General features: G+C 33.6%; 1 protein-coding gene across 12 annotated transcripts; it reads right to left on the reverse strand.

The window, feature by feature from the left end:
- Window positions 1-149: 149 nt before the first annotated feature.
- Window positions 150-25428, reverse strand: LOC105319401 (uncharacterized). 12 transcript variants are annotated; one of them, XM_066081323.1, is made up of 23 exons: window positions 25290-25428; window positions 23917-24725; window positions 20123-20209; window positions 18886-18966; window positions 18084-18174; window positions 17439-17672; window positions 16029-16193; window positions 15738-15849; window positions 15350-15484; window positions 14963-15070; window positions 14519-14628; window positions 12421-12638; window positions 10654-10668; window positions 9742-9916; window positions 9017-9298; window positions 8499-8700; window positions 7971-8113; window positions 7468-7641; window positions 6962-7018; window positions 6486-6548; window positions 5317-5362; window positions 2170-2200; window positions 150-1683 (listed from the first exon to the last, which is right to left on the reverse strand). In XM_066081323.1, exons 2-23 carry the CDS (start codon window positions 24686-24688, stop codon window positions 1664-1666), a joined length of 3321 nt encoding a protein of 1106 aa, XP_065937395.1. In that variant the 5' UTR covers window positions 24689-24725; window positions 25290-25428; the 3' UTR covers window positions 150-1663. The 12 variants fall into 12 exon arrangements, with proteins under 12 accessions (XP_065937395.1, XP_019919310.3, XP_019919315.3 ...); XM_020063751.3 differs by lacking the exon at window positions 10654-10668 and adding an exon at window positions 11564-11617; XM_020063756.3 differs by lacking the exons at window positions 10654-10668; window positions 20123-20209 and adding an exon at window positions 11564-11617.
- Window positions 25429-26245: the final 817 nt, after the last annotated feature.

Consider the following 26245-nt stretch of genomic DNA (forward strand, 5'->3'; position numbering starts at 1 on the left):
ATACGTAGAAAATGTTTCGTCACTACGCAAAGTGAATACACTGAACTTCATTCCTCTTACCCTGATTTTACGGGGTTTCCTTTTCTTTTGTTTTCTGCTTTTGTATTATATCAAATTCATTTCTATAATAAACAAAAATCTACGCAATATTTTGGTCATTGGAATTTATTTGATGCAAATGAGTCCATAAAATATGCCATAATTTACATACAGAGCAACAAAACATTAATTATGATTTAAGATTTCTAAGATGAAATATATATAGTTACATGTACTGTTTATCAGATCAAGGTTTTATCTTAAAAAAATAATAGTACATGTACATGTACCTTTTTAAAGGGTAAAAATTTTGATTTTTTTTCTCAGTGTTAACCTAGGGTGTTGGGGGGGGGGGGGGGGGTAAGGCACTAGGGGTGGTGGAGGGGGTGGGGAGAAAATCTAGTAGAAATATAAATTTGCTGTAGTACAAATAATGCTATTGATGGTTTTTGGTGTGAAAGAAAGGCACACCTGAGAAATGGGGAACAGAAACTGATAATCAGTTTAGATCTATTAATGCTGAATGTACACATGTAGCACACAAAATTTAAAATATTGAGGTAAAAGTATGCACAGCAATTTTACCACTGATTCTGAATCTATAACAAAATAAAATGTAAAATTTTTTGTAGTGCAACCGTTCTTAAAAGTCAGAAATGTTTTCACTTACATAGGTTCTACAAATTGCACAAGGGACACCACAGTGATGAGTTACAGATCTATATCTATAAGAAAAATGTTAGTTCTAAAACAAGGATAGCTAATTAAGACATACAAAGAAATGCTTGGCATAGAGAGGATTATCTATAACTACAATTTACAAACATTAAGCACCAAGTAATATCAGCAGACAAAAATAAATATCCCATTTATCCCCATGTAGACATTCCATACAAGTACATGTACATGTCATGTAAGCATTCATTGTTGTTTCTCGTTAATACATGGAATTAGAAATGCCAGAAGTACAATATCTTCTACTACAAAAGGTGCAATGTGTCTCAATTTATAAGGGATAAAAAGGCCCTTAGAGACACTTCTTGACTCACTCCACCAAAACAGTAAAAATAAAATCATTCTGAGCAATTGAACTACGGTACCTGGAAGCAGTGAAATACATGTAACTAAATTCTCTGAGCATTACACATCTGATGAAGTACAATAAAAACAAGCTCTTGATAAAACACTTATGTAAATATTAAAACAAAAGCTCCAATATCACTATTAAAAGTAAAAACCATGCATAATGAATAAATTACTCACATCAAAAATAAAGGAATTAAATACAAGACTATTAAATCTCATATCACAGTCTATGCGTTTAGGCAAAGGTCTATACATAAGTACACTACTAATCTTCACACCAATCAATAAATAGTTCAATTTGTCCAGACAACATTTCAACCCAACAAATGCAATATCACATCAGTATCACAACTAAGATTTTAGGACCAGTATCTTTTTAGACCAAAGAAAATTCTCTAAGTGGAACGAAAATAATTTTTTTTTCTAAAGTCACATGACTGTCATGTGACTGATCCCTGTACCAATCGTCTGCCAGGAGCTGAGAAGTTCCGACGGGGATCTAATTCACGAAACTCCCCAGGAATAGAGATACGAGAAACTATGTTGGTATCAACTCTTCTGAAAATGGAAAAAAAAAACATTCTTAATTGTATAACATCATAAACATTCAAAATTTTGAAAGATTCTTGAAAATAAAAAAAAATCAATTGTCTTTGTTGAGTGTAAAACTTCAGTTGTGAGTTTTAACAGGAATGGTGGTCATTTCAACAAACAATGAGAACACTGTGTGGAAGTGACTTATAATTAATTAAACTGACGGTGAGGATCTGCAGGTGTAAACAAAAACTCCACCCATATATCCAGAACTCTGTGTTCAATGAGGACTAGAATACAAAATCTGTATAGCCAGTCAATAATTCAAAATCCATATCTCTGTGCAATCACTCACCACCAATTCTTATTACAAACACCGCATATCATTATTATATCTGTCAGTGAGCAATAGTTCTGTTGTACTTGTTCACAAACAATGATTTTATGCCTTAAGGCTGGCTTGTAATAAAAATTGGTATTAAGCATAACACTCAATGAAATTTATAATACCATCTGAATCCAGCTGGTTATCATCAAATCCCTTAGAAAGAGAAAAGATTTCACATGTTTACACTGTCAAAGTACTGACTAATGCTGACTGAATATTTGTACACTGTCAAAGTAATGACTAATGCTGACTAAATTGTTGTACACTGTCAAAGTACTGACTAATGCTACTTAATTTGTGTACACTGTCAAAGTACTGACTAATGCTGACTGCATATTTGTACATTGTCAAAGTACTGACTAATGCTGACTAAATTGTTGTACACTGTCAAAGTACTGACTAATGCTGACTGAATATTTGTACACTGTCAAAGTAATGACTAATGCTGACTAAATTGTTGTACACTGTCAAAGTACTGACTAATGCTGACTTAATTTGTGTACACTGTCAAAGTACTGACTAATGCTGACTGAATTTTTGTACACTGTCAAAGTACTGACTAATGCTGACTAAATTGTTGTACACTGTCAAAGTACTGACTAATGCTGACTGAATTTGTGTACTGTTAAAGTACTGACTAATTCTGACTGAATTTTTGTACACTGTCAAATCATAGAGTTGATATTCATACACTGAATAATGTTGACTGAATATAAATGTATTCTGATAAAGTACTGACTTAAATGTTGACTGCATATTTGTACATTGTCAAAGTCTTGACTTATACTGACTGAATATTCATACTATGTCAAAGTACTGATTTAAGCTGACTGACTTTTTAAAAGAATTCTGTTGTTATCTTCAATCACATCCCAAATACCTAAGTTTCTCTGAATTATAAAAGTAATTTTTTGTTCAGTTAATCTAATTATGTTCCATGAACTAAATAAGTAGTAAAGCATATACCGTAGTTCTTCAATAAATGAAAAGTTTTTTCTAAAATTGCACTGATGATTATTCTTCTCTGTGCCGTTAAGCATGAAATCAATTTGTGATATCACTTGCTGCCATCTCCTACATCTTAAACAATGAAATGTTGTATTAATGACCTCACATCTCGTGGGACATTATAATGCTCGATTCCATTCATATTTTACGAGCTCAGTCACTAATGTGGACCAGAAACTTTACAGATTAAGCAGTCTCCAGCAGATATACTTTGGCCCAAGTAATTGGTCCTTGCAGAAAAATATCACAAAAACACTTAATGGAAAACAGAATAATTGAGTTTGATCTTTACTACATGTATCTCAATGAGAACATGGCGTGGTCTCAGAATGACAAACCCATTCTATTTCTGAATGTGTATGATATTCATTCACAGCTATGTATAATGAATAGGTATGCAGGTATTTATTGACATTTGTATATTGAGTACATTAATTGTGTATTAAAATACATTTCAAATTGATTTATGAATTAAAATTATACCTTATTACTATCAATACCTATGAAACAGCATATGCATGTCCGTTAGTTTATGCAATTGAATTTATTGAATCTAGTTGGAATATAATACCTTGAGGAATACTGAGTTAAAAATTGGTACATGTACTAAATATAAGTCCTTAAAAATAATAAGAACATGAACCAAACCACTATTACAGTCATTTCCCCCATAAAAACCATTAATTGAGCCCAAACATCCCCAAATGCAAAATACATTCATCAACTATCATACCTTACAATCTACAGGGGTATTGACCTGAAAAGGTTAGTAATCTTATATAACGCAAATTCTCATTTGTAGGAATTTTATCTTTCAACCAACATCCTAAATCTTTCACCTGCTAGTAGGTAGATAAAAAATATCAAAGGTTGTTGCTTTTCTATCAAAAGTACAGTATTTTCAAAGCATTTATGGAACACAAACATGTATTCATATAATCTTATCTACTTGTAGAAAAAATGAAAATTCACAAGAATTATATGCTGTACAAATTCTAGTCACAGAGAGGCAAAAAGAGTTTGCATATTCATTCAAGTGACTAAATGAGTCTGGAATTTCTTTTGAATGATCTTGACCTTTTGAAAAAAAAAAATCATTGCATAGTAATAAGCACTGAATGAGGCTAATCATATACACAAGTTTGCTCGATGATAAACCAAATATGCATCAAGATGCATTAAGTTGTCAGGATCTGGCTCCTGTGAATGAGTCAGCTTCCATTGATTTTTGCTGTGACCGTGAGATGAATCTAGTGTAATGTGACAATGTCTGGTGCTTCTTATAAGTCAGTGCCTCTACACGTTCTACAGACTTCCGTGATGCATAGGGCATAGGGCGAAGAAATTATAAAGATTTTCAATGTCATTACAAAACATGCTTCCCAGTAGAAAGCTTTTAACAAAAAAAAATCAAAGTATTGAATGTCCTACTGGTGGGATTGATTTGTGCACATTACATAAAGTTCTGCCACTTTGACAAAAATTATAACGAATATTCTGTTGTAACTGCTATTCATCTCCTGACCAGGATAATTATAATTTTAAACTGGTTTTTCATTCAGATTCCCATTACCAGGGTTATTTAACCATCAACATAATATAACTTCGTGTCGAGGGAATTTTTTATCGCTCTCATTCTGTCTAAAGATTTTATAATTTTTTGATTGAAAAACAGATGTGAAGCGGAATTTTAGCCATGATTAACAACAAAATAAATAAATTTCCCCCCAACAACCACATCAAAATCAATATGTGTACATGACATGCACATATACAAGAATATAAAACATACTCGTGCAATATCTGTATATTATCAGATATCAAAATATTCAGTAACTTGTACCTCTTGGGTTGGATTAGTCTGTCATATATATATTTATTATACCAACGACAATATACAAATAATAGTCCCCTAGTTAAAACCCAGCCAAAACCAAAAACAACCAAGACAGCAGTATCTTACAGAAAAAAACATCATTTTTCTCTGTCTCTTAATTTGATGAAGATAATTACATACTTTTGAAAACAAAGCATTTTATCCAAATAAGTACCAGTCTCTGAAAAATAAAACGAGCCAAACAACTTTTTAATGGACATAACAGTCATTGAAAATAACCAGACTAATTAAGTTCACGAACAAAATTAGAACAAGAAGAAGGTAAGAAAAAAAAAATATATAAAAAAATCTGCATGCACCCAAACCACAACAGTGAAGTAGAGTGATTACAGTTAGGAGATTAAACAGAGAGATGACTAGTTACCTGTAGTTCTACGTAAGAAGGTACGTAAGGACGCTGCCTGGTCAGTCTGCATTAAAAAGTTAGTCACATTAGCTAGTATTGCATCACATGATCTACTGACATTCGCCTTCATTATTTATCATTAGTTTTCCTTCTTGCATGCACAAAGTACTTTAATGCAATATTCATAAAAGAACAGTTGTACCTAAATTTCTTCTTTTTCTTTCATGCACTGTTAATTTATCCGATATAATTGAACATTAAAAAGCCCGCTTTCATTTTGCATGCAGAGAGCAATCTACACGTATTATTATCAATTACAGAGCTATATTGCTACAAATCACTTGGTTTCATTCATAAAACAATTGTCCCATATTGAGATATGAAGCTCTACATATTTCTAAGCTTTCTAAAATCAAACTAGCCCTTGTCTAGATAGACGAGACCCATCAAATATGGGTTTATACCTGGTTATATATATTATTTAACAAACAGAATTTTCTCAAAATTATTTTACAGGGATAAATTGAAAGACATTATTTTAACCTAACAAAGATTAAATTCAATTTGAACATTGTTTACATGTCATTGATAAGAAGAGACATATTATCTTATAATGTAAAAAACATATAAATTTAGTACAATTTTTAATTACAAAAACTGTGAAACAAATTCATTTGTTATGAATCACAGCCATAAATACAAGGTTCTCCATGGAGTTAAAAAGTTACTGTGGTAAACTGACAGTCATGCACCGCATCAGACATTATCTGTTAGTTGTCACTCAAATCACAGGGTTATGTTCCACAACCAATACAACAAGGGTTCAGAGAACACACATGCACATGTCCGTTCTTATGCAGCACATGCAAAGAACTTGAATTGGTTTCCTTTCTTGAGTTCTTGCCAAGAGACAAAATAATTAAATTCAGTTCAAGTTTGCTGTTAAATTCTATTGAAGTAATTAAAATAAAACTAAACTAAAATCACATCCCTGCAAATCACCAGTTACAGTACTACACTAAAATATGTACTAACATAATTCACACAGCACTGTAAAATCCCCTCAACCACAGTTTAGACTTTTAAAATACTACAGGCAAAAATTCCCTCTCTCCCCAAAAAACACTCTACATATTTATTAATTATAGTGTTAGGATATCATAAAAGTAACTCAAGGATTGCCTTACATAAGACTTTCTGAACTTCGATATGCGAAATTATGTCGTCTTTTATTACTACGTCGAAATCTACTGTAAGTATAACAAAGATATACAACGAACTCAAATACAATTCACAAAATCTGTTTAAAAAAAGCCAACAATGGTATGGTCTCAGATTTCCTTAATCAAAGCTGCAAATTTATTCCTTCTCCAACAAAGATAAAGCAAAGAGAAAGTTCAATTGATTGAATTGTTGCTGAAATGGCATGCTAACATTTAAAACAACACACTTCATAATCTCTGCTTGCTTAAGGGGAATAACTCTTTCAGAGAGTATTTTTTTTTACTTGAATATAATAGCCACAATGAACAAGCAGAGATTAAATTTGATTGGTGCATATGGATTCACTCTAGGCTGGTTGTGTGGTACTGAATTTTTCACAAAACACCTTAAATAAGACACTCAACTAAAGGGAGACAACCAGCCAAACATCAAGAGTTACCTTTTCCTGTTTAAAGATTGTATATTTAGCAATGGTCCTATTTTGACGTAAATCTCCCTAGTGAAACAGACAATGAAGTATACAAATATATTGATGTAGGTGCTATTCTAATACATTTAAGCAAGAAAATCATATGCGTGTTCAGAGCATGTGTTACTCTCTAAAGGGAAATTTCTTTTAACATTTAATTTGGATGAAAAGGGTTTGACACATAAACATGTATGTATTTTTATTATTAAAGTGAAATTAATAGGATATGGTTTTGACTAAGAAACAATATATTACATAACGATGAATGAGGTCAAGAATAGAAAAAAGAGATAACAGATTTGGATACAGGTTGAATACAAATTTTATAAAGGACATGCTTCAATGTAAGTTGATAAGTGAATAGGTATTCAGTTAAAAAAAAAAGGACTGAACTCCGAAAGACAAAATGTGAATGGAAGGCCTGTACATTATGACACAGGGTTCAAGGACAATAAGATACATAAGTCGACACTCACTTGACAGTATCAATAGGGGCCTCTTTCTTCTCATCGCTCAGTGAAGACATGGATCTGGACAGCGGGACTAGTGAGGTATCGTAGGCCGTACCTGGGTTTCCGTAGTGATCCACCCCTGTACCTCCGATCTCCCCTCCCCATCCACTCCTCATTCCACTTCGACCTCTGCTGGGGCTACAATCAATCAAAAATACATAGCAAAGGGGGGTCATGCAGAGAGGAGAAGCTTTTTCCTTCCACAGATATAAGCATTAAGGCCAGAACAAAATTCTAAATGCTTTACAGATACTATAATACAGTATCTCAATTTATAGATCTTTCTTGATAAACTAATTTAAATTGAGTATTCCATCCTTCCCCTCTGCTGAAAGGCTTAAAATAAATTTTGTTACATAGGCTAGCCTGAATTTTTATTGGCCCAAAAAGTAATATCATCATTTTTTTTTTTTGTAGTTTCATGACAAAGATGTATTTCAGTGATTTATTTGAAAGACCCAGCTCACCTGAATCTGAAGTCTTTGGGGAGAGAAAAGCCTTGAAGAGCCTCTACCCTGGACTTCATCAGCTGCTTTTTAAAGTCCTTTCTGGCATTTCCATAGCCATTGAATATGTGATCACAGAACAGCAATTTCCCAGCCAAGTAAATCTGCAAATGGAAAAATTCATATTTAAAAATATACTGTGTCAGTGATGAATTTAAATTAATTCTTCATGTAGTTCATGCAAAAGACGAATATTAAGTCATTAGAGTTGTTCCCCTTGCAAAACAACTGTATGTTCCATTCATCAAAAAGCTCTTTTTCTTTGAATTTCAAAATATTCTATTTAAATTTTTTTTTTTTCAATATGACACATCAACATTTGGTTCAAAACAATTTACAGACAAATTAAAGGGGTATGGTCACAATTTTTTCAAATTTTACTTTTCCAATTTTAAATTTTACATTGCTTTACTAAAGTCACTATTCTTTGTTATGTAAACAAGGCTTGTGCTATGTTTTTGTTTTGTTGATACAAGAAACCCTACATACCAAGAACATGCCGGGGACTACATTGTGTCTGGTCAGTAACAGAGGCTGTGTGTGGTCGGACCCCTCTGAGGCCGAGTTGATGTCGTATTGGAGAATCCGGAACATGTCCGTCCGGCTCTGGACACATGGCTTGGTCCGGTTCCGGTTCTGTGACAGGTAGATCTCCTCAATCATTTGGTCAGAACTGCTGGTGTGAGGGAACCTGTCAAAAGCAGTTTAATTATTCAATGACATGCACACAGATGAACAATTAAACAGAATGAAAAAATCCTGATAAATGACATTTTCATGGTAAATATACTATTGCTGGTCTGAAGGAAACCTGTTATTCAAATGGTAAATAACCAAAGAGATAATATTTCTTAAATAACATATCTGCATTCTAAAGCTTTATCATGAAAAAATAAAATCACTGATATGAATTCAGTGCCTTTTAAGGTATTTGCTCTGATGTTAGGTCAAAATTTGAATATCTATACAGGATCTGATAAGATGTAGATACAAACAAGCACACTCACAATGAAGAAATGACAGCAATCACAATAATCTGAGTGTCTGGAGCCTCCATCTGTATAAACTCATCGTACTCAATGTCCATAATCTGAGGGATATAATGGCGGCTACACCGACAAGAGGGCTGGTCCAATCCCAGAATCCTTTGGCGGAGTGCAATCGGGCAGGGAATCCTGTTAAATTGATTATTTGAGTTTTCTGACCTGAAGGTGGCGGTGTGTTGGCGTGAGAGTGGGGCGCTAGAGACGGCCGAGGTGTTACTCCTGGCTGATCGTTTACCTGCGGACCTGTGAAACAAACCATAACACCATCAGTAAAAGATTTGAGTTATTCCCCTTTGCATATAACTATTTCACCATCTCTTTAATTCCTGTGCAAAAAAGTTTTCACAAGAACCTGGTTGTTGCAAATATTTCTCACTGCAAAGCAGTCTTTTAAGATTTTATTATGTTTTAAGATTTTAAACAAATACGATGTACACTTCACAATCACTAGTCAGTTGCAAAATGAAATTGTAATAAAAAAAATTACTTTAGCTATCCCTGAAACTGTTAATCATTATGAAAGAGATAAAAGTTTATCTTCTCTTACAATAACTATGTACACAAGAAATGAATGAGTTACATCTCAAGCGATTCATGTTTCAACTTTCTTCTTAAAGAGCATTTAGATTTTCAGCCAAGGTCAAACATTAGAGCTCCTCCCCCCCCCCCATCATTTAGCTACATACTGGGACAGTCTGTCCAGCATGGCCAGCGCTGTGGGTGAGGCAGCCTCCTCCTCCCCCTCCCCTTCCTGTGGGCCGTCATCAAACTTGACGGCGCTCTGGGTCCCACTTTTCTGGCCTCTCTTTGACTTTGAAGTGTCTGCGTCCAGTGATTTCGATAAGTCTGACCTGTCCTTCACTACAAAATTATAATCATTCCTGCCATTCAACGTAAAGAAATAAAATAACAACTTTAGGACTTCATAGGATATTACCAGGGTAATCAACTGAATTTAATTTTTTAATAAAAATAAGAGTCATAAATATAATGTTTGAATGAAAAATTTTAAAGATAATTTAAAGATATTCTTTCTTATACATAACAAGCAAAAGAGGTCTACCAGTAATTTTTTTAGTTAAAGAGCATGAAACAATGTAAAACTTATAATGTTAAATTTTCAATTCCCCATGCCAAGAGTAAAGAGAAATATTGATATAATGTCAGAAGTAGAAAGATCATGCAAAGTTTGTGAGTTTTCGTAATTCTCATTGATGACATAAAGGGAATTAGAATTTTAAATTACGATTGATCAAGAATTTGAGATTGTATTCTATATACAGGGATATGATTAGACGGTTTTTATATTTTTGTTCAATCTAGCTGCCTGCTTTAGTGGCAACTTTGAAACTGCCAAAACACAAACACAAATTGCATTTGGAAATTGATAAGTCGAAATGGCCAAAAATTTGTGAAAAAATAACACCGAGTAATTCTAAACCTGCATAAAGTACACACGAGCATTTACAGTTTTATTTAATACACATACATGCTTGTAAGTAGTGAGAAATATTTTTAGCTAATAATCAACTCTTTGACTGAATTCCATTAAATTAATTAAGAAGAACCCAATCTTATGAGGGCATGCATTGGTTTACCTATTGGAACATCGCCTAATAAAAGATTTGTTTACAGAAATAATACAATAGTGTAACATGCATATATATGAAGTATTAATAATTACAAATAAGTACCTACTATATTTGTAGAAGGCATAAAGTAGAAAAGATGAAAATTAAATATAAGATATAAATATAGATAAGATATAACCATCAAAGGTGGTTGGATTATGAATAAGGTAGATCTGAAGATAACATTCTAAATACCAGAACCAAATTGCCCTTTGTAATGAGCACAGAATAGCAGCACAATAAAGCGTGCATTTTGCCATTTTCCATTGTTTGCTTATGAACATTGACAAACAACCTTTACCCTGTAATTAATTGTTCCCAACAATCCAAGAACAAAAAGAACGACTCATTCAACACATATCATAGTGACATATTTCAATTGAGATGCATTGAGAAGCAGCAAGTTAGATTATCAAACTCCCTCATGTCAAATCACAACTGGAATTTAAAATTCAAAAGATGAGAGGATATATATGGAGAGAAGGCTATGCGTGCCGTACTAGAACAAGTATACATCGGTGTGACAACTACTATGGCAATACTGTGGTATCATTTTTGTTTGTGGGGGTCAATGTTCGTTGGGAGCCAAAGTTTTCCTGGTTCGTGTGGGTTAATTTCGTTGGTAGAATGTTTATATATTTCATCCATTATTTGTTATAATCATGTTGTTTTACTGTTTTAATGCATATGCCCCCTCGAGGGCCTTTGATTGTTGAATAAACATATAGGTTGCAAGCTCTGGATAATTTTAATAAGTATTTAACAAATGCTTGTATTTACGTTCGTGGGGATGTAAAATTGTGGGCAAGAATTACCCACGAATGCCACGAATATTGGTCCCACACAAACAATGATGATTCCACAGTAGTTTACTTACTACTAGAGCACTGAGTCACAAACACAGTGCTATGGGAGACTACATGTACGGGGTCTGAGAACATAAATGATACACAAGTCACTTCTACTTCATTAATGAATTAATCGATAATTAAATAATGGTGCTGAGATATAAAATAAATATGAATGAAATATAATTATAAAAAATAAACAATAGTGCATCTGTAATTGTATATCTACATAAGTGATATAAAAAAAGGAATATCAAAATTTTATAAGTTGTACATTTGTTGCTGAAGGAATTGAACCCATAAAAAACTGGTTAAAACTTGTTAATATTTCTCTAGCTTGTAAAATTTTTACACAAATTAAGTTCCAGAGGAAAGCTATATTCATTAACAATATATAGAAATTTGATACAGATAACTGTAATTGCCTGGGATAACAATATGTATCAACTTTGTACATGTACTATACAGTCCAATAACTTCAAATGAAGTATAGTTGGGGTGCCCACGAGGTTTGCTTTTTTATTCAAATATTTAATTGAACAATGGCTGAAAATTATATAAATACAAGTAATAAGAAATCATTTTTTGAATATTATGAGATGATAATTTCAGTCGGGGTGTGGTCAAATGCTTGGGGCTTTATTGGATTTGACCAAGCCCCGACCAATTATGATCACATCATAATACTCAAAGAGGATGATTCCTCATGACTTAAATAAAAGATTTCCTTTGGTTTGTGCATGAAATAATAAAATCGTGATAATACTAGTGGGGATGCTATTACAAGATTTCAAAATTGCTAAAATATGTGCACTTTTAAATTTTGTGAACGATAAGAAAATTATGGAAATGTTAAGAAAACCCCGAAGATCTTTGTTGCTTTTACCTAAAGGTGCTGAAGGTGCTCTTTGTTTCTTGTAGTCTACCAGTGTCTCAAGACCGAGATGTTTGAGCCGAGCTGCCTGTCCACCGTCTGCTAATTTAGCAGACTGTATATTGCGTGCTTGAGATGAGAAATCCGGGGATTCGCGGACATTCAGCATGTGAGGGGATTTAAGTCCAACAGCCAAGCGGTAATGTTCTAACCAATCATCTACAAGGTTTCTGAAAAAAGTTCAACAATAACATTAAATTGGTAAAAAGTTTGTAAAACAAACTGACAAAGTGAAATATAGCATCCTTTAGCTAAACAAATTGAAGAGTATGAAAAAACAGTGCAAATACAGTGTTTTGTACTTTTCATAACTTGAAACACATTGAAAGGTTTTCATGTCTAATTTTGTGCGGTAATTTTCCTATACAGATATTCAATAAAGTTTCACTAACATTAAAATGAAAAGCATTTCAAACTCAATACTAGAGGTACTGTGAGCAAGCTCACAATTGATACCCCCCGCTAAGAAAAAATTATAACTCATGTTTTTTTTCTATTATAGAAAATATTGGATGAATCTATTTCATCGTCCATTTTCTATAAATAACAACTGCTCTATTTTTTAAAACTGTTAATGCTTATATGAGTACACAAACCAATTTCTATTCTTTAAATTCCATTTTAGTTCAAGTTAACTGTTAATGCATGATAACATTTGCATCCTTATGTTAACAAACATGACTCGAATCAAACGAAATTCCACATGTCAAGCAGCCACTTAATATAAACATTTTGAATTATTGGTATACTGAGCCTGATTTTTTTTTAAACAATGACCTTGAACTTCCTCAATTGACCTTTGGTCAAGGTCATGACACACTCTTAGGTTATAAGCATTCTAGATGTGAATTAAGAACTTCCAATATTTGTCCATTAGAAAGATATGGACTGCACACGAGTTTTACACTTTTCTGCAAATGACCTTTTGCCTTGCCCAAATGACCTTTGGTCAAGGTCATGACAAGCCCTTAGCTCATAAGCAATCTTTGTGTGAACTGAGAACTTCCAATGTTTCTCCATAAGAAAGATATGGACCGAACAAGAATTTTGCACTTTTTTCTGCCATTGACCTTGACCTTGTCCAAATGACCTTGGGTCAAGGTCATGACACACCCTTAGGTCATAAGCAATCTTTGTGTGAAGTAAGAACTTCCAATGTTTCTCCATCAAAAAGATATGGACCGGACACGAATTTTTCACTTTTTTTTGTCAGTGACCTTGACCTTGCACAAATGACCTTGGGTCAAGTTCATGACATACCCTTAGGTCATAAGCAATCTTTGTGTGAAGTAAAAACGTCCAATGTTTCTCCATAAGAAAGATATGGACCGGACACTAATTTTGCACTTTTTCTGTTGGTGACCTTGACCTTGCCCGAATGACCTTGGTTCAAAGTCATGACACACCCTTAGGTCATAAGCAATCTTAGTGTGAAGTAAGAACTTCTAATGTTTCTCCATAAGAAAGATATGGACCGGACACGAATTTTGCACTTTTTCTGTTGGTGACCTTGACCTTGCCCGAATGACCTTGGTTCAAGGTCATGACACACCCTTAGGTCATAAGCAATCTTTGTGTGAAGTAAGAACTTCTAGTGTTTCTCCATAAGTAAGATATGGACCGGACACGAATCGAACAGACAGACGGACAGACGGACGGACGGACGGACGGACGGACGGACAGACGGACGGACGGACAAGGTGATTCCTATATACCCCCCCAAACTTCGTTTGCGGGGGGTATAATAAAATTAATGATAGCATTATTATTTTTAATAACTTTATCTCCAATATAGTTGTTATCCCAACTGTACATGTACTTCCAGGTTTACATGACCAAGCTCTACAAACATCATTAGGTACAAGGCAGAAAATCTAGCCATAGATTCCACTGGTCAGTGACTCAGTCTCCTGACCTCATTCTGTCATTGTACATACATGGATCAGACGTTTGATCAGCAGAGAGAGCGCTCGATAAAAATTTTTGTTGCGGGTGTGGGGAATTTTAGGGAGCGCTCGCTCTGTTGAACACGCCCTAGGTAATGCCTTACCTGGCCTTCCTCTGCAGTCTGGCAAGCTCTTTGTCCGCCTCCAGTTCATACTGCGTCTTGTCAGGGAAGTCCACCAGCAGCTTCTGTATCTCTGCAAGGTGACCCTTTTGCTGAAAATAAAGTTTTAACTTCTTGAAAAAAATTGCAATTTCAGAGAATCTTAATCAGCTGGATTTTAAGGATCTATTCTTATATTAGGAATACTGTAAGTTATACTGTAAATTATGTCAGGTGATTGAATAAACTATGGATTTAACAATGCAGTGCTGTGTTTTTATTCATTCTAACAAATCATGTCAACATGTAAAGGTATGTAAATATACCTTCATGTAATTCTGATATGTTGAAAGTTTTTGTGTACAAATTGAATTTGTTTGTTGCACCGTTGTGTACAGGTAAGTGTACAACCGCTTTCTCCCAGCAGTATCAGACAGAGTTATGTACCTTTCTGGCCCCCTGTTTCTTGGAGCGCTGTTTGTGTTTGGGGGCAAATAGTCTCATCAAGTCTCGTGCTGCCTTGGAGGTATAGGTGAAGGTCATCAGGAGGTGCTCCTACAACAGTGAACAAATAAATCAATCCACAGCATAAATGTACATAATTCACAGAATTTGCAGCCAAAAACCAATTAAGATTTGGGATACCATTGAAAATAAACTATTGTCCTGATGTTATATATCATGATATATATCCCAAAATTCAACATAAATATCAAACTTACACTGATTTCTGTAGTTAAACAAATGCATTGTAGTTTTCTTTGGTATCTATTGTATCAACCATTAAAGAAATACTGTACGTTCTGTAAGAGATTTCCCTATTGGTTGACTTACATTTTCATCACTGGGTCGGTACTCAGTAGCCCCAGGGGCGGGGCTGGCACTGAACCTGGCCAGCTCTTTCTGACAACTGAACATCAGGGACATGGAGTTCTGGCCATTACAGCGAAAAACTAGGTTACTGTTTAACTATCAAAGAGAACACATAATCTACATGTAGTTAGTTTTTATCAGTAAATATAAAACTTTCATATATTACATTTTTCATCTACATGGGCAAGACTGTCCTACCTCTATTCATTGATGATATAATTTACATCTGAGGCGAACTTTCAAAAAATTCAACTAAAATCCTTATGAAAATTTTAAAACTCCTGAAATAAGATGTATAGCTCTTGTCTGATACTTTAAATTACACAGTAAAGACAATGTAGCTGTTTACCTGAACGTTAGCAGGAGATGTCAGTTTAACGTTATTCACTGGCCATTTCCACTTTCTAACAATAGTACCATCAGCCTCTGCTAAATGTCCACCTTTCTCCGTAGATAAAAACCTTTAAAGAAAATGTGATTAATGTCTTAACACATGTTAGGTATTCTCACTTTAATTTCTGTGTATATCGGTATGTACAGGGAAATAACTCAAGAATAAAGGTTTGTAAATAAAACAATTAAAATGACAACAAAGCATAATTATTATCTAATCAAGATAGCAGTAAAGTTTTTCCTGTACCTAATATTTCCATTGGTGGAATAGCAGACTCCTCTTCCAGCAGGAGTGAAACACGCCAGCATCCGGTGATCGTTGGTGTCATCATAGGCGATGAGATAGTATCCAGGGCGACCAAGCTCCGCTCCTGCTGAACAGTAAACTATGGCAGACCTGCCCGAAGGATAGCTAGTTCATTGTCAAGGAGCGACAATTCATCTACTTGTTTAAACATAAAAACTCTGATTCTTTTCTTTCATCACAGATGTACATGTACAACATCTTTGTCAATAATTATAAAAGTTTGTACATGTAGTAAATAACCACTCACCTATCAGTCAAGAAATTGAAAAATGATTGATAATTCATTTAGGCACCCTTTTCTCAAATTTTGTCAAAATAATTTGGATAAAATCATATATTTAACAAGAGATGTTTGTGAAACATTTATGCCCCCCTCCCTTGGAAACATCCACAAAGATAATGAACGTAAACTGCTAATAACTGGTATTTTTCTAAGTTCAAGGGCCAGAACTCTGTCGAAAATTGCTCTATCATACCCAAAATCAAACTTGACCTAGATATTATCATGATAAACCTGTATACCAAATTTCATTTCAATATGTTCATCCTCTGCGTAGAAAATGAGTGGAAACTGCAAATAACTGGAATTTTTCTATGTCCAAGAGGCATAACTCTATCGAAAATTGCTCGATCGTACCCAATATCGAACATGACCTAGATATTATCATGAAAAATCTGTATACTAAATTTAATTTCAATATGTTTATCCTCTGCTAAGAAAATGAGCAGAAACTGCAAATAACTGGAATTTTTCTACGTCCAAGGGCCATAACTCTGTCGAAAATTGCTCGATCATACACAATGTCGAACTTGACCTAGATATTATCATGATAGACCTGTATACCAAATTTCATTTCAATATGTTCATCCTCTGCGAAGAAAATGAGCAGAAACTGCAAATAACTGGAATTTTTCTACGTCCAAGGGCCATAACTCTGTCGAAAATTGCTCGATCATACACAATGTCAAACTTGACCTAGATATTATCATGATAGACCTGTATACCAAATTTCATTTCAATATGTTCATCCTCTGCGAAGAAAATGAGCGGAAACTGCAAAAAACTAGAATTTTTCTAAGTCCAGGGCTATAACTCTGTCGAAAATTGCTCGATCGTACCCAATATCGAACTTGGCCTAGATATTATCATAATAAACCTATATACCAACTTTCATTTCAATATGTTCACCCTCTGCGAAGAAAATGAACGGAAACTGTTGGTGGACCGACCGACAGACAGACCGACCGACCGACCGACAGACAGCAGCAAAGCAATATGCCCTCCCTTCTTCGAAGGGGGGCATAAAAATATAATTGTACATGTAATTATGAAAACACATTAAAGGATACTACACAACACTTGTACCATCCTGGTGTGTGGCTTGTAAGAGTTTCTTCCCTTGATTGCGCTCTTCATGCAGTGGAGGTATTTTTGGTTTTCCAGTTTTAAAAAGTGAGTTTATTTGCGGTTTTGCAGGAGTTTTCCGGTACTTCAGTAGAACTTCTTTCTTGTAATCGCCATAGTAACGCACCAGGACTTCTTTATCATGGCCCCTGTCCGAGTCATCCTTTTGCTCTGTCTCTCTAAAAATCCCAATAACACATTCATGCAGCATTAGTAATAACATAATTATGTACATATGTATTACAAGCCATATGAGTATTTGAACAACTGTAAATATATACATGTATAAGGATTAATATGAAGTTTTCTTTTAAGATACTTTACATCTTTTATTCTATTGTATCAAATCTTATGAAATATACCAGTACTAAATAATGCACTAGCTAACAAAATTAGTGACCAAATTTAAATCTACCAGGTATATCTTTATAAAGAGAATGGATCACATTAAATCTTCTTCAATAAAACCACAAAACAATTAATTCTTGGAAGCATCATCTGTTAAGAGCATTAATGAATAAATTGATATTGAATTTAAATCTTGCTTTGAAATCATACAGCTTGTGCATATAGGAGAAATTAGATCTTACATTTTCTTCAAGAACTCTTGCAGGATTTGAATGCAGTTTTCATATACTTTCTGTGGTTCAACTTCAGGTTTGCCTTTCTCTATTATCCAGCCTAATAAAAGAAAAGGCATAACAGTGTTTCAAAAACAATATAGACATCATTTAAATGGTGACCATCTCAAAGGGCCACTCTTCGATATTAGACATAAGGATGAAAGGCATTTCAGAGGATTTTGCCTTGCATGACCTTGACCTATAGTTTACAAAAATATCCAATTGGCAGCATATTGTAAATTCAAGCTCATTACAAACCCCTAACCACAGGCATTATTTTGGTTTAATCTGAGCAAGATTATGCCAATGAAAAATTATTTATGGTCCAAAACTTGATTTTAAAAAGATATGCTACACCTTCACATTTGACCTAGAAACAAAGTTCAAGGTCACTACACACCCTTTCCCCAAAATTTCTGTTTATGTATAGTATGAGCCGGCGGATAGGGCTTGGGCAAAGAGTATATGCTCTGGACAAAGATTATTTAACATGGTCAGTTATATAACATTGATCCTTGATCTACAAACTTTGTTCAAGAGGTCACTGTACACCCTCGACCAGAGGCACTCTGAGGGTGAAGAATGAACCAGGATGGGCTAAGGGGAGGGAAATGCTCATTATGCTCCAGACAAGTGATTTCGGACAAACATCTATTATATTTTCCACTGAATTTCTTCTCCCTTCCCCCTTTACTAATTAAGTTTAGTTTTGAATTTTCTCAAGCAAATTTTCCACTGATATTATATAATGTATGTTGTAAAATGTTACCTTTATCCTGACACAGTTTTGATGATATTGCGAAGTTAATAACAACTTGCTGTCCAAACGATGGATTAGCCATGGCTGTAGCTGTTGGGACGAGATAATGGCTGATTATTTATTGACATCATATTAATACATGGAGATACTGAAATTCACAAGTTTTAAATGCTGCATTCCTTAAATTAACATAAAACATTAGAGGGCAACAATTCATGCAATTTTGAATCAAAGATTAGTAAATTGTGTTATATTTAAATGCTCTCAACTAAAAGAGGAAACATAAAAGAATGAAAGAAAAGTCTTTGGTGCAATTCTAATATCTAAATCAATATAAAATACAAAATAAAATAAAATTGTTAAAATGTTTTTATCATTTTAAAAACTGTTTAAGTAACTAAACTTTAACTAATTTAAAGAAATTTTAAAACTTTTTTTTTTTTGCAATTTACTGATAAGAATATAAGATATTGTCCAATTGGACAAATGTATATTTCATAATTGAAGTGAACATTTATATTTTTCTCTGCTTACACAAATAAATATCATATGTGAAAGAACAATAAGAGATTCGAACATAGGTTTGTTGCTGAATTGTTAAATGGCCATGTTTTTTTTTCTATACTTTGAGTGTTGCAGAGTAAGAAATTTTTTACAGACTTAATTGTCCTGAATAAATGATCTTAAAGCCCTAGCAATTGTCTAGCTTTTAATCCAGTCATATTAAACGCATAATGGTTCTGCAGTTCAAATATCAGCCTGTAGCAAAATATTAAAAGTTCGTGACACACACACAAATAATTGTTTTTGATCACTAGCAATTCTGCATATATTCAGCTATTCATATCTGTTGTAACATTAATTTTCATATGGACAAAAAAATCTAAGTTCAAGCCACATTGCATATTTTTTTAAAAGTTAAAATGTCTTAACTTTCCTCGGAAAATATTGTAGAAATTCTTCACTGTCAATTCAAAGAAGCAAAGAAATTATAAATAATTTGGTAAAAGAAAAAGATATATTTTTTAATTTAAAAAAAGTTGCGAAAAGGAGATAATTATTATTTAGTACATGTATTTTGTAAAAGAATGATATGCTACTAAAGTTGAAAATTATAAGATCGAACATTTTTTCATTGAATTAACCATGATTACAGGGCAAGTTATAGAAAATTTTTTTTTTGGTCTGTGAATTAATGGAGAGGGCAATATTTGAGGCACGACAAACCATTGTTCTATCAACTCACATCTGGGATCAGAAGGGGTTTCCCCAAAGTTGGAAATCAGGTCGTCGTGCGTCTGTTTCCGCATGGCTGGTGAGCGGATGCCTGCAACTGTTACAGAGTGGTGAGAAAAAAAGCAACCCACAGGCATGCCAAGTTTGAGTGAAATCTGCTTAAGAATTTTGAATACATAAATGTTTTCTAATATCATAGCTAGATGACTATGATACTTCTAGAATAGGGAAAAAAATACAATTTTTCTTTAATCAAGTCACTAAAAGGACTTTGATAAACTTAAATTAAAATATATTTAATCAAACAAATAAAATACATAGGTACCAGTACCATGCTGAGTAATACATTTGAAATCTTGGCATGCCTGTTTCTCAAGTATAGTAAATCTTCTAGTTTATTAAATTGTACTAGTATAGCTTTGAAGTCTATTGCTATTGCATGCAATTATTTTTCATCTACAAGTATATGAAAAATAGTACATTCCACTACCGTAACCGTAAAGTGATGGAATGCATGATGAACCCATAAAGTGCAAACAATACCCCTTGTGTGTTATATAAGTGACCCAGCCATTGTTTTTCCAATACCATATACTAGTAACTATAAAATATTGCAGCTAGATGACTGTGCATTTAGTAGCAATAACAATTTTCATACTGAATTTCAAAGGGATAGATTGATTGACACTGCCCGGTGCATTCATGTCTCTGAACTTAACAAAGGAATTAAGCTTTACTCCCAATATTTGTACAATGTGGCAATCAAGCTCTTTAATAATTGAAATTAAATTCCCGTGTTCTTTTAAGGCATTCAGTAATCCTAAAATGGGTATGAATCTAGCTTTGATCTGTAGTGTATATATTTACAAGTGGTAGAACCATTGTTTGCTTCTACTGCGGCACTCAAACTGAGCAATACACAGTACTTGATGGCCATTTGATTACAAGAGTTGCTATGACAACTATCATTAGAATGAGAATTTAATTGCTTTTTATTAAAATCTCCAATTATCAGCATTTGCATTTAACAATGTCCTTGATAACAAGGTGACATTCTCACAAAAAAGTTATATTCTAGGTCTTTAATCATTATCTGTAAAAATTCCATAACCCAAACAAAGCAATTCATCAGCAAGCTGCTTGCTCAGATAACAGTAGTGAGGGTAGTCTGACACTGCTGTATAATTTAAATCTTTTTCCCTTTAATACCCTTTTTCTGGCAATAAATATTTTTTTCTCAAAATTCTAATTAATAATTATATGTATAATTACACATGGGATTTGATAAGAAGTTTATAAAGCAGTACACTTCTGAGAAGATTTTTACTGCAAGTCATTTTGGAGAGATTTGCCTTTTCTGCAACTGTAAGTGATATCTTAAGGTCTGAAAACTTGATACACTTTTTTTTTACACTGAAGTCCAAACTGTTTAAATAGAGTCACGACCAATTTAGAAAAACAATTAAACATAAACCGGGTTATTCTTCAAATATGATGACAATAAATTAATCCTTTAATGGATTGGGTAGCCCTAAAATTTAATAACTTTTGTCAATAATTTAACTTCTTGTCAAAATGTTTCTTTAATAACTTGGAAATCGATATTGATCGCGCTGTAATATTTTCGACACCAAGGTGTGTGTTTGCTCAAGAACACTGTTCCCAAAAAAGTTTTCTCTATCAGATTATTTAATGGCCTGTAAGCTAGCCCCGAGTAGTCGATGAAACGTGAAACAGAGATTTCGTGATTGAAGTTTATCAGAAAATTGCCTAAATTTGCCAACAAGGCTTTTGCACTTATCACAGAAACAGATAAGGCCAGGCCCCCAAGAGGATGCCTTTGTTTTAATAATTGCACTGTAGTAATCAATCCCCTTGGATTAAATTGGACAATCATTTAAGATTTAACTACTAATGTTTTATTTTAAAAAAAAATTGTTACAATTAGAAACACTTCCAGCATATTTAATTAAAATGGGTTATTTTTTTTCACCGAAAATATGACAGATTGATTCAAAAACATGTTTAATGTACTGGTATGCATATTACAAACTTTAATTTGCATACATTGCAAAATTCAACCAAATAATTCAAATGTCAAGCATCATTCAAGCTGTATCAAGCTTAATCAATGTCCTCCCCACAAATAGCCACCCCTTACCCCCATCTGACTATTCAACTGGATGCCGTGAGCCTGGATCTTTTTAAAGCAATATGCAATATATGCCAAAGGCAAACCTCCAAATAAAAACAATCAAACTTGCATGAGTAGAAGTATTTCTGGCATATTAAACTCTGAAAACACACATTGTTGAAGACTGGTGCTTATGAATTCATTAACTTGGCAAACTAATTGTGTTCTGTATATATATGGCTTCTAAAATTAAATTTAAGCCACCCTCAGAAATTTCTGTTGGTTGATCCATTCATTGACACAGCATTTTCCAGCTCAATTCAGAAACAAAAACAGTGGCATATTGTACAAAACACTTTTAAAGTTCTTTGACACATTAGTTTGGTGCTCAGGGGTTTTATGCTCTTTATATAAAGTTTCCATTTATATTGAGAAATCTCTAAAATGTAACAATGTCGGTATTTGGCTTTGCTGATAACTGTACTATGAAAACTAATTATTTGTATCGTAAAACCCTCTGTTAATGTTATAAATCAAACAAGTCATAGTACAAAGCTACAGATATATCATAAAACTTAGAATAAGTATATCAGGGTAACTTCCTCAGTTCTTAATTCAGTAATTCAGAATTCTAAAATATAATCTTTTTGCCCATTTTGATTCTACTACATGATCATGCATAATATAAATATGAAAAAAATTCCAATATCAACTTTTAAGCAAGTAACAGTAAATTCATGCACTGCCAAGCAAAGGTGAAATATATATATATAAGCCATGAAAAATGGTTTAATTTAAATGAAATTTTTTTAATGCAGTTGCAAGTAGCGTATTTGATGGTGTGAACTTTAAATTTGCAAGAGAAAAAAGTGTTTGGGTGAAAGTGATACATAAATTAAAGTGTTTTAAAAACATCAGGTGTGGCCTAATAGGTAATACAAAAGTCAATGGTATATAGATAAGAATTTTTAAGTGAATGGATGTAAACTTGTTTACAAAAGCATGCAGTCACCAAAATATGCTTGGATCTACCTGTCAATGCACCTGAAATTAGTCAGGAGAGAGAGAGAGTTTAAATAGTGACTCTTGAGATCCATAAATCAGCTTGTAAATCAGGGGGATTAGGGGGACATTGAACGATGCTAGCAACCCATATTGATGAGTAGTTGCTAAATAATCCCCACAACCAAAACGGCCTTCTTCTTTTTATCTAGTAGGTCTTATTTTGGTCTCCAAATTATACACAATCTTTGGAATTTCCCTCGGTATAAAATATTCATTGTTTGATAGCTTTATATAAGTTTTTTTTTACCCCTTGTATTCAAAACTTATAATAGTTTTCGATATGTTACAACTAGTACATTTAGACATATTTATTTACCTAAACATATAATTATGTTAAAACTGTTTAAATATCAAAATGTTGTTTCGACTTGTTTGATTATTTTTTCAGATTATTGATAAGCATTTTTATTATTGGATAATCATTAAACTATTATTCAATCATATGTAGACATGCTGTAATGGCATCATTATTGGACACCTTATCAATATAATCATATTAAAATGGTATCAATTAATACTATAAGACTACATGCATTCATGTAATCATATGTGAAACAATGGGATTAGCTTTGTAAATGTCACAGAAAGCCTTTCATTAGACTTACTTGATCCCCTGTGTTCCCGTGACCCTTTGGAAGCTAATCCTTTGACATCCAGCTTTCCCCTGGAAATAGACACAGTGGACATTCTGCTTTCTGACCGTCTATTTGCGGGTTTATCTGGGCGGAATTCATCTTCAATAATATCAGGGATGGTGGGCTTATTAAGTTTTTTCGATTTGGACTTGGATTCCAATTTTTCTGAGGATTTCCCAACCTTGGTTTCATTGTCACTATCGTCGTCACTTTGAGCCTCTCTGAGAAAATTATAATACTGGTCGCGAATCTCCGTGGTCTGCCATTCTCTTGGCACAATGATAACATCATTGGTCAGATCTTTCCAGTTACTCATCAGCTGATACTCCAAACTCTTTGGCACATGACTAGCTATACCATCATAGAAATACAGATATTTAGCTAACTGTTGTAACACAGAAGCTGCTGTGGTCTTTGTGTCCTCAAACAGAAATCTCTGTGAGTCCTCATCATTGGACAGTGCACTGTCTAATCGGTTCTTGATGTGAGTTACAGCCTGATTGATGTTGGGTAACAAACTTTTATTCCCCAGTCCATCTCCAAATGGATCTTTTTCAGCAGCCCGTTGATTCTCCCGCTCCTTTTGGGCATACAGAGCCGCGACTTTGGGGTGCAGATGAGCGAACTTGAGCCCCTCGGGTAAATCCTCGGGGAGCTTCCTGTATCGCTTCTTGGTTAAGGGTTGCTCACTGTCCTGTTGGAAGAAGAAGAGCCTTTCTTCTTCACTCTGAGCATTCCCCATGTTTGTCAAGTGTAAAGGTCACTCCATTCTGTAACGGCTGATCAGAGAAGAACAAATTAACGTCAAGTTTTAACAGAGGTATATATAATCATGAATTTTATATCGTTTACAACTTGAAAGTTCTAGGATTTCAATTTTTTTCTGCACTATTAAACAAAACATTGGTATATGATATATACTTACCTTTATGTACACAAAACTAAAGCTAAATAATACACAAGTCCAATAATCATGCAAATGCATCGGACCTGAAAAAAGTTATTTGAAAATGCACAGGAGACCCATGTGCCGCGTTTCATAAATCTGGCAAGAAATATGGTCTTAGATATAATTAATACAATAATTAAGAATTTGCCTATTTTTGATTTGTAAGCATTCAAACCAACTATTTATAAACTACATGAGCACGCACGCCGATAGGTGCCAGGTTCGATAGAAACGGTCTTTAGTAAGTTACGGATTAACATTAGAACCTACTGATTAAAATATAAATTCGAGAGCAATAAGTATCAATATAGACAATTATGATAATTCAAGAAAATTGAAAATATGGTCAGTCAAAATGAAATATACTGTAAATAAATGAAAAGTGTCATAGTACCTGTTATTTCCGTCGGCCATCTTGTTTATTAGCGCCACCGAAAGTTGACACGTAACTTAGCAACCCGTATCAAAAATGAAAGTAGGAGCACTTAGCATGGGTGTTCTCGTGATAAATACACATTTAATGACAATTAAAGGTGAAAGGGGAAACTAAAGGAAAAAATACATTTTGCCGCTGTGAATATTTATCAATAAAATGCGCCACAGAACACTGCAAATGGCCCACTTATAGGAGCTGCCTCAGTCCCCACCGCCAAATATGTTTTTTTTTTCTACCAGAGCTCAAATTTGTAGGCCTAATGGCCTATAGGATTAGGGTGCTAGTATTGTCTTGCGTTTGTTTTAATTTTTATGTATACAGGGGAGGGGGCTAAAAATGTTTAAGTAAATGCATAGTTTTTTGTAATTATATCCGAAATATTAAAAAAGATGATAATATAAAAAGAACCTGCCTCTTTTAAGTTCACAGTAACATATAATATGATAGGTATTCTAATATAGAAGGGAAAAAATCGCTATTGAATATATCCTGCTGAAAAGTACTATAGACTTGGATATATAAACACAGACATATCCATATATTTGAATGCATTACAAAAAATACAAATCAGTAAGCTGTGTGGTTTTTTCTTTCTCTCTTCTGTATTTAATTTAATCAACAAATATAAAAAATCAAATGACCAGACAATTTTGATTACAAATCCCAATTGCTACCAGTTCACATTTAAATGATTACATTCAGTAATTAATGGCAGTCAATTATTGATGACTTCCATTTCTTTGCAGGAAATGTACAATTACAAGGCAATTGTATTCTAGACTGAGTTTTGAAACTAGGAACTACATAATTCATCGCAACCAATTCATTTACATAGAGCGAGTCTTTCTTTCTTCTTTTGATCACAGCACTGTATAGATTTTCAATTTAATGGAATAAAATGATAAATCCTTTTA

Source organism: Magallana gigas, chromosome 4, assembly GCF_963853765.1.
Source record: "Magallana gigas chromosome 4, xbMagGiga1.1, whole genome shotgun sequence".
Lineage (NCBI taxonomy): Eukaryota > Metazoa > Mollusca > Bivalvia > Ostreida > Ostreidae > Magallana > Magallana gigas.